Genomic DNA, 8,770 nt, shown 5'->3' with positions numbered 1-8,770 from the left:
ACCGCTCTTGGGATCAGACACACATTCTCCATTAATGTGTCCCAGTCCCAGACACTTAATTTCACTGAGCGGAGTGTGATAAATGAATGGATTTGTCTCCTGTGAACCAGTTCTTCTTTCCAGGGTGGATGTGCAAAGGGACTTACCATCAGTCTCCCCTCTCTCTCTGCCTCCCAGGATCGAGTTGTATACCGCAGTCGATACAGAGATGACATCCATGCTGTCAAGTACTCATCTTGTCCTGAGATCAAAACTTCAGACCATCGGCCAGTATTTGCCTTGTTTCGTGTGAAAGTGAGGCCTGGCAGAGACAAGTTAGTACCTCCTTATGCCACTCTGTATGATTGCACATGGCTCCAGTGATCCTGAGGATATGCTCCTGTTTGGAGTTTGTCCTCTCAGGAGAGTTCCTGAAATAAGAGTTTATCCCATGTAGCTCTCTGCAGCCTGTTTGGTTTTTACCCAATGTATGCTGTCAGTGGTCAGAGCAGTAAGAGTGTTTAAACCTTGCACTGACATCTGAAATCCCTGCTGCTAGGTCCCTTAATCCTCCTGAGGGAGATAAACGGAGTTCATTTCAATTGACTGTAAATCTGTGTTTTATCTGAGATGCAGTTCTCTGTTATTCCTGTCAACATGGACAGCTTTCTTTTTTTTTCCCTCTTTGGGATCAATGCTGTTTTCCCTCCCCAGTGGTGGCTGTATTTCAACATAGCTGTATGTCAGTGGAGTATCTTGAGATCCTCCAAGTTCTTAATGTCCCACTGTGGGCTGTTGTGCTAGTAGAACTCCTCAGAAAATTTCGTTAAGTCACTGAAATTCAGTTAGTCTCTTTTCTGTGAGTAGCATGGTCATGGATTTAAAGACCCATGTATCTAGAAAATGGTGATTTCTCAAACCACTTGATCAGCAGTGCAGTTGGAGTTGGGATTTTTTTGTTCATGGGCATTACATATCCATTAAATAGAAATATTGCAGAGTCTGTGAAGCTGGGCTGCTAGGGTTTCCTTCTGGCCTCTCCAGAACGGACCAAGGTAAGAACTGTTGTGCATGAACCATACCAGTGAATACACCAAGTTAACAGCAAGCTAGTTTAGCTTTTTGAATGAGTGTTTTTTGGTTTAAGTTCATAAAGAATGTCCTCCGTGTATGCCCCTTATGAATGCAGGCATATTCAGACTTAAATTGAAAGTACATTTGCCTTTTACAACCAATGTTTTCTTCATTTAAATGTATTGTGAATAACCTTAACTTGTTGCTGTGGAAGAACAACTTTGTTTTACCCATTTTCTCCCACAGCAGTAGCTGAATGCCTTAAGAAAGTAAAAATGAGGTTTCTGGCCTTTGTTGCATGAACTAGTCGGGAAATGTTGGGTAAACAAGAAGAATGTGTTTGTGCCCTGATCTAATTGCTTGTGTTTATATTGTAGCATTCCACTTGCCGCAGGGCAGTTTGACAGAGAACTCTATTTAATCGGAATAAAGAGACGGATTACAAGGGAACTTCAGAAACGGCGAGAGCAAAAGGACCAAAAATCCAGCAGCATATGTAGCATTTCCTGAGCTGAGAACTCTGCAATGCTTGTGTTAGAGGTGCCCGGAAAGAGGATTTCAGGCCACGGCAAACTCTGCAGGGAATTGTCTGCTTAAGCACCTCTGGCAGTTGCTGGGGCTTGCGAAGAATGTCTTAAACCCCATCCTGGATTCATTTGCATGAGCTAATCCATGTAGCTCAAGTGCTTTTGCTGAAGAAAATTGAGTCAGTTATTTAGGACATCCATCCCAAGAGATGTAATTGATTTATTTTTAAGCATACTATGTTTGGAAGCAACGGGGTACAGTCTCTTGGTTCCAAGATGACTCCACATAGGGGGCACAGCTTCTCGAATTGGCATCACTGGGTGCAGGGGACCTAAGAAAAGCCTGCGGAAAGGTGAAAATTTTTGTTTGTCTCTTTGATTTGATATGGTTAGCTTACTTATGTTGTGACATTGTTTTTTTTTCTCCTTAGCTGTAGCCAAGTGTATGGTATTCTGTAAATTGTGTAACAGGGACCAGTTAGGGGACTTGGGCAGTTTTGTGTAAGGACGGTGCTCCTGTGTGGGCTTTTTTGGTCCTCTACAGCAAGACCTGTGTGAATGTACTACTGTACATTTGAAGTGTAGAAACACTGCCTTTCAATAATTATTCTATATGCCTTCTGTTACTAAGGGGGTAAGTATCAGTCTCTCATACCATATATTTGGCTGTTGAGACTGCTTGAAACAATCCCTTCCTTAACTCCCTTGCCCTCCCCAGGGGCGATAAAACACTACCTGCCTTCAGCAGCAGTACACTTGAGTTGAAAATAATGGTCTAAGTACAGCTACTGTGTAATGTTTCACCAAAGCAATTACATCATCAAGTGAACACTAGGGAAGTATGCAGAGAAACAGCGGCAAGTCAGATCTGCACAGTTCCATTACCTCTGATTACAGTTTCCTTTTGTTTTTATTTTTCCAATTCAGTGAACTGTGAATAACTTGCTATTTTTGAAGTAGTGTTGTCTTAAGGCTAAACATACTACATGGACCAGTATGGCACTGGTAAAATGTTAAGTATAGCTAATACTTAAAAACTCTTCATGGGCACAGATCAGCTGGATCGTTAATCACCTTAGTATGTAAAACATCATGCAAAAAACTTGGAGGAAGTACTGCTAACTATGCAACCTGTCCAAGACAGAGCTTCTGTTCTGCGGTACAAACATTTATGGCACTGACCTGTATGTAGCCATCAGATACTTGGATTTCCTTTCTTTTTAAAGGAATAAAAATAAATTAATGCAATACCTTAAATGAGAACCAGCTCTTATTGCAGGGTTGTCAGAACTAGAGTTCTTTATGTGATGCATGCTAACTGTTAAAGTGACCTGAGCCATTTGTCTTCAGCTGGAAGAGTGGGACACATTTCTTTGGAATCGTTAGCATTGAACAAACAGAACACATTTCACCTGCCAGTTCAGGAAACGCAGCCATTAGCTGATGAATTTCGGAACTCTTACTACTTGTTCCAGTCATTTAGAGGTCTCTTTATTTTCTTACAAACGTACACAACTGAATAGGACATCCATACTGTGGGTTCCACAAGAAGCAATGCAACATGTTTTCTTGTAGTTGCACAAGGAAAGGTGTGGGGAATAAAGCAGGTAATAGCTGCCTCACAGTGGTCTGCTCCCAGTTTGATTGCTCCTTACAATACACATCTAGCCAGTGAAGTGCTGCAATGCAGCTGTCTACATTTTTAAGCCCATATATTAAGGGATAATGGAAATCAAATGCTTTATGCCTCTCTTTGGGTCTCCATTTCTTCAGTATGTCAAATGAGCGGCACTTAGCTTCATGTTGTTCTGTAACATGGTGTCAGTCACTTTCAAGATCATAAACTTCCTAAATGTCATTTTTTTGATCTTGACTCCTAGCTGTGCAACATCTCTGCTGTGAGAGTGACAATGATGTCTTCTTTTTGCAAGGCCATAAGTTCATCTGTGTGACAATGCATAAATTAGGTACTAGTTTAAGGTGCTGCAGCAGCAACTCCTTTCATAACTTCCTGTTTGTATACCAACTCCGGAGTAAAAGAACTTCTATTCTTTAGCATAGTTCACTTGCAAGTGAAAAACCTGAAGAATAGGATTGCTTTCATTCTAGAGTAAGCATCCATGTAGCATTATGCGTAGTATCTCTGTAGGTGAACTCCACAGAAACTTAGTTATGCCATAGGTCTACTCTCCTCTGAGCTCAAGCAAAATTTTGAAGTTATTTCCAGACACGTGAGTTCTAGTACTACTTATCATAAATTACACATGATGCTTGTAACAAAACCTGGGCTGCAGGAAACTTGTTGCCTAACTTCACATGGACAGTAACTAGTATTTTCCTAATTCAGTTCGACCAAGTCTTTGTTCACCTTGGCAACAGCTATAAATATTCTTTGAATTCAGACAGGTAAGCCAAGCTCTTTAACATGCCACCACATTCCTCAAGAAGGGCACGCACCAGGGCCTCCAGTGTGACAGCCCCACTTCTACTGCTGATATGATTAAGTGGTAACACGGCAGTGACTTACTTCTCAGATACATGCTTTCAGTTGTAGTGATGAATATTTCGGCTTGCTGTGTTCTTCCCAGTGCCAAGAGAAGGCCGTATACACCCATCTTCTCTGGGAACCTATTCAGAGGGTCAAAGTACTCATCCAGAGCCAGGGTGGGCCTTTAAGCCCAAAGTAACGAGCTCTTCACAGTCCAGTGTTCTGAAGCAGCTTTGTTCAGCTGTAGCATAGCTCCATGTTTGCACAGTATGCCTGGAAAGATGGGGGGAAAGGCTTGCAGCAATATTACGATCTCAAAAACACATTAAAAAAGAAGCAAGTCTGTCAGACATGTGCGGGATGCACTGCTTTATCGAAACAGCCGGTACATCCGAGGGAGTCGCCCGTCCTTACTGGAAAGTGCTGCCTGGATGTGTTCATAAGTAGGCAAATCTGTTAAGTCACCCAGCGCAGCCACAGCTGGTTTTTTATGAAGCATCTTTGTGACCACTCTCTTGATATCAGTAGATTTCACCTGGCCTGCAGGAAAAAAAAAAAAGCCAGAGCTATGACATCTACATTCTAAATAGCGCAAAGCAGCTTTATTATGATGCTGAGTCAGACCTCATGCTCAGAAGACCAGTCACTAGCTCTAGACCTTCTCTATCATGCTTCTGTTTTTCCTTCCTTCTGACAAAAATAAGCATTGTGCTAGCTTGCAAGCAATTGAGAAGATCAGTTTGAAATGTGTATCTGTAGTATTTATGCCCCCAGGCTTTCTAAGGCAATTCATCTGTGCTACAAGAATATCTTGTAAGTTGCCCCGCCCCAACTGTACCTACAATTCAGTCAAGGCAAGGAAAAGCATTGCCTACTCACTGATCAGGGCACAGAGCTCATGAGGTAGCTTCCTTGTGTTTGTGGCCAAGACTTGCCTTCCCACATCTTCAAAGATAACTGGCCGAGACTCAAGGTTCATCATGAGCATGGACTTCAGCTGTGTCTTTGCTCGCTCAAGTTCTACCTGTAAATGAGCAGCAAATACAAATAGATGTTCAAAAAAGCCTGGCCACTGCTCTCTAGTACAAAATACCGCACAAGCATCCTGCAAACACTTTCCTCTTTGTGAATGTGTTGCTAAAGTTACTATATTCTTTTAGAGAAATACAAAACATACTTATCTACAAAAATTCATTCTAGCAAGGCCAGTGCAACGCATTATTTCAGCTCAAAGACCATCTGCATAGTCTGCAAGTTAGGCTGCTGACCTCTCCTACTGCTCCTGCCATTAGAATGAATTCTCTTGTGATGATTTCCACCATCTCTCGAACCTAGGAAAAATAGATAATTGAAAGAAGATTAGAACAATGCTTATTCTGTTAGCATTACTGTCTGGTAATAAGTGATGTGATTACTTTTTAAGGACACCTGTCTTTGAATACAGGACTATATACCTGTTTTGGATCTGCACTGGCGTGTATACACAGGAGACCTGTATCCTCATAACTGTGGTGGTAAGAGGTTGCATTATACATCCAGTGGTGCCTGTGAGTATACAATTGGTATTTAAAAACCCAGAATTTAAATGTAAAAATTAAACAGGGACAGTGAGTCCCCTCCTAGTGCATTTTCTGGATTCTCAGCAGTGCCAGTCAGAACTGTCAATCCCTGCCTCTGACGATCCCTGCATGTGCCATCTACTTCCTTCTCTCCACTTGCATCCTTGAGACCAAACCCAGAATGATACAGAGCAGCATTACTGGTACCTACTGCCCATTCTGTTAATATCCCCCGATTAATGAACTGGGCTAGTGGAGGAAGACAGGATTCCTGGTCACTTCTGCCTTTACTTTCACCCTCTCAAAATGCCCACTGACATATCAGCCCCTCACATTTCAAGTAGAATAACCTGATGTAAAACCTGGGGGTGTTGGCTTTCAAAAGATGAAGCCTTCCATGTGAACCTGCTAAAGACGACTGTTTCTGCTATCCCTGAAACAGAAAGACAAACAAACCTGTTGAGCACATTGAGATACAGTCGGGTGAACATGCCCTTGCCAGGTCCTCCAGCTGAAAAAGAGCCACCACCTCCCATCATCATGTTTAATACCGCAAAGGGAATGAAATCGTCCTCCTGCATTGCAACAAGAAATTCAGTCAGCTAATAGCAGAGCTTTCAAGGGTTTGGGATGAGTAGAGAGGGAGACAAAGAGTCAGAAAGAAACATGGCACAAGAAGAGTGTAAAGATCAGTGCCTTCATCAAACTGTCAGCGAAAAAGCTGCTTGTCTGTATATGCACCATCAGCAGCAAGACTGTCGGTGCTTACATAATGAGATAGTATTCTGAGATTCTTCAGGTACAGGGCACCCAAAACAAAGGATTTTAGATTAATACTTACTAAAAATGAGCAGCTTTCTAACCCAATCATGATGTGGGTAAGCTCTGGGATGGGAGTAGGGCCCAGACTCACATCTGACATATCTTTTTCAACCTGCGGGAAGGGCAGACAAATTATTAGGACCGATTTTCATCTCTGTTGTATCCAGCTTGATACATTCCCAATAATTAACCTGTCACCCAAATAATGACTGTCCTGGCCAGCTTTGGCTCATATTCAAGAACAGTATGTAATTGTAGAAAAACAAAGCCTATAGAGAAATCAGCTCAAGTCCAAATCTGCACCTCCAACAGACAGGAAGAGGCACGATGCCACCTCCACCTTCCTTTTACCTTGACAATGCCTCCTGTGTACTGAGCCACAGATCTGTCCACATTCTTGGTCGGCCCACTGCCCCACACTGGCTCCACTCCAAGTAGATGTTTCTTTGCACACTCCACTAACTGTTCGTGCTCGATTCCCACCCCAGCAAGCACCATCCTGTCTGGTGTATAGTAGTTGCGCAGATACGAATGTAGGACTTCTCGATCAATTTTGTCAGTATTTTCCACTGGGCAGAACCTGTTCAGTCCAACTGTGTTATCTCTGTAGGCTGCCTAAAAGAAAACATATGTCAAAGTAACAAATATTACTTCACCCCCCTCCATCTAAACCTCCTCTTTTTGTTTTAGAATTATGCCTGTTTTAATCACATAAGAGAGGAAAGGCTGAGCATTATTTCACTGATGTCAGCATAACTCAACAATGTGTTATCACCCATGTCAACAAAGATAAGTTATAGATAGTTCCAGTTTAGGTTAAAATCTTTCACGTCTGTAGAATGTAGGATTTCAAAATAGAGGGATGGCAAAATTCTCCCTCCCGCCACTGAAATCTAATTGAATAACAAAAAAATCTGTTTTCAGAATAGTCCAAAATAAACCCTGAAGTTGAGGAAAAACCGAGGAAGAGAACGCAGCATGTCCCATACAGGGGACTGCATGCAAGACAGACTTTTCAGCGTTTTACCGCGTGGATCATTTCTGTGAGGAGAGGCTCTGGATCAGGTCTCATATTCAAGTCTTCAAGCTCAAATCGTATAGCTGTTCGAGTCATCTCAATTTCTTCATCTGCAATAAGAGAGAAAGCAAGAGATGAGGACCACCACACAAAATACCCAATTGCTACATGAGCACAATCTAATGAAGAATTCTGAAATCTAATAGCAAGTCATGTGTTGCAAGTCTTTTTTTGAGACAGAGACTTATGTTCCCAGACCTGATAACCTGGGCTGTAGCGCTACATCAGCCAGCAAGTTGACTACTGTGTCCAGGCCTTTGGCATCAGCAGAAACAGCGTACATTATGGTGTCCCTGCAACACAAGCAGATGGGTTCTGCATTGAGAAGTCACTTCTATGATCGTTCAGTAAACATGCATCAGAAAATCACGGATTAAGCTGCTTGACCGTTACTCACTAAATGCTTTCAAAAGGAAATAGAACTGACTTTTATAACTGTTCACTTTTCTAGCTTTTTACAGTTGCCACAAATGGATTTCTGCTGCTTAAAAGCAAAAAGTAGCTTTTACAGTCACACACCAGAAAAAGCAACTCAAACTACTGTCAGTGTTACCACCGCTCAGGTAACAGAGCGCAAAGAAAGAGCCTTCATACCTCGATGCCTGGCAGTCACAAATGCCCCCATGCTTTTCTAAGGTGAGGAGAATTTCATCTTTGCTGCCAAACTGTGCTGTAGACTAAGAATGAAGATACCACTGTTACAAATCAGTAAAATGGTAACTTTATAATCCTTCAGTACAGCCTAGAAAAAGCATCATCTTCTACATTCCTTAAGTCAAATGGTCTGCTAAATACTCACTGACTTTGGAGATGAAAGCACAACAGGCTTTCAAAATATGGTTGCAGTTATAACAACCAGGAATACCGTTATCGATTTAAACAGATCAAACCCACAGCAGCACTGTGAGGAGCAGGCCCTGCCCTCTGTTGCTCTCTCTCAATTCCCCCCGGTTACCCACTGCAGCGCAGATTTACAGTGTTTCACACAGACTCTGCGACCCCACTACAACAAGTACGGTACTCACAGAGAAGGCCAGCTTTTCCAAGAAGTGAGAGATGCCACTGAGGTATTTCGCTTCATGTCTTGATCCCGAATTTATAAGAACTAGTATTAAGAAGAGAAGTCAGCGTGACTTTCCCCTCCGCCCACGCCCCGGTCCTTACACGCACAGGTCAGGCACCCAGCTCCCAGGGGTGATGAAGTGTCACCACCTCGACCCTGGCCAGGCCTGCAGGGAAGGCC

The 8,770-nt window shown here is 42.6% G+C and overlaps 2 protein-coding genes across 2 annotated transcripts in view; one reads left to right on the top strand and one right to left on the bottom strand.

Moving 5' to 3' along the window:
* Positions 1-1,865, top strand: part of INPP5E (inositol polyphosphate-5-phosphatase, 72 kDa) — a 9,365-nt gene extending 7,500 nt beyond the window's left edge. Inside the window, exons 9-10 of the mRNA XM_009702118.1 lie at positions 178-314; positions 1,431-1,865. Of these exons, the coding sequence (XP_009700420.1) occupies positions 178-314; positions 1,431-1,563 (270 nt within the window). The 3' untranslated portion in view covers positions 1,564-1,865. The remainder of the gene's footprint in view (positions 1-177; positions 315-1,430) is intronic.
* A 2,499-nt stretch (positions 1,866-4,364) lies between these two features.
* PMPCA (peptidase (mitochondrial processing) alpha) lies at positions 4,365-8,632 on the bottom strand (the record flags this gene model as incomplete). The annotated part of the gene is made up of 11 exons (XM_009702119.1): positions 4,365-4,608; positions 4,948-5,092; positions 5,337-5,399; positions 5,523-5,613; positions 6,084-6,202; positions 6,469-6,561; positions 6,801-7,064; positions 7,477-7,577; positions 7,726-7,820; positions 8,122-8,204; positions 8,553-8,632. Coding segments are annotated over 11 exons (1,304 nt in total), but the record flags the coding sequence as incomplete, so codon positions are not given.
* Between the last annotated feature and the right edge of the window lie 138 nt (positions 8,633-8,770).

The sequence above is a fragment of the Cariama cristata genome, unplaced genomic scaffold, assembly GCF_000690535.1.
Source record: "Cariama cristata isolate BGI_N322 unplaced genomic scaffold, ASM69053v1 scaffold20486, whole genome shotgun sequence".
In the NCBI taxonomy this organism is placed as follows: Eukaryota; Metazoa; Chordata; class Aves; order Cariamiformes; family Cariamidae; genus Cariama; species Cariama cristata.
The sequence above is the reverse complement of the archived record's forward strand: the minus strand, read 5'-3'. Positions and strand labels throughout refer to the sequence as shown.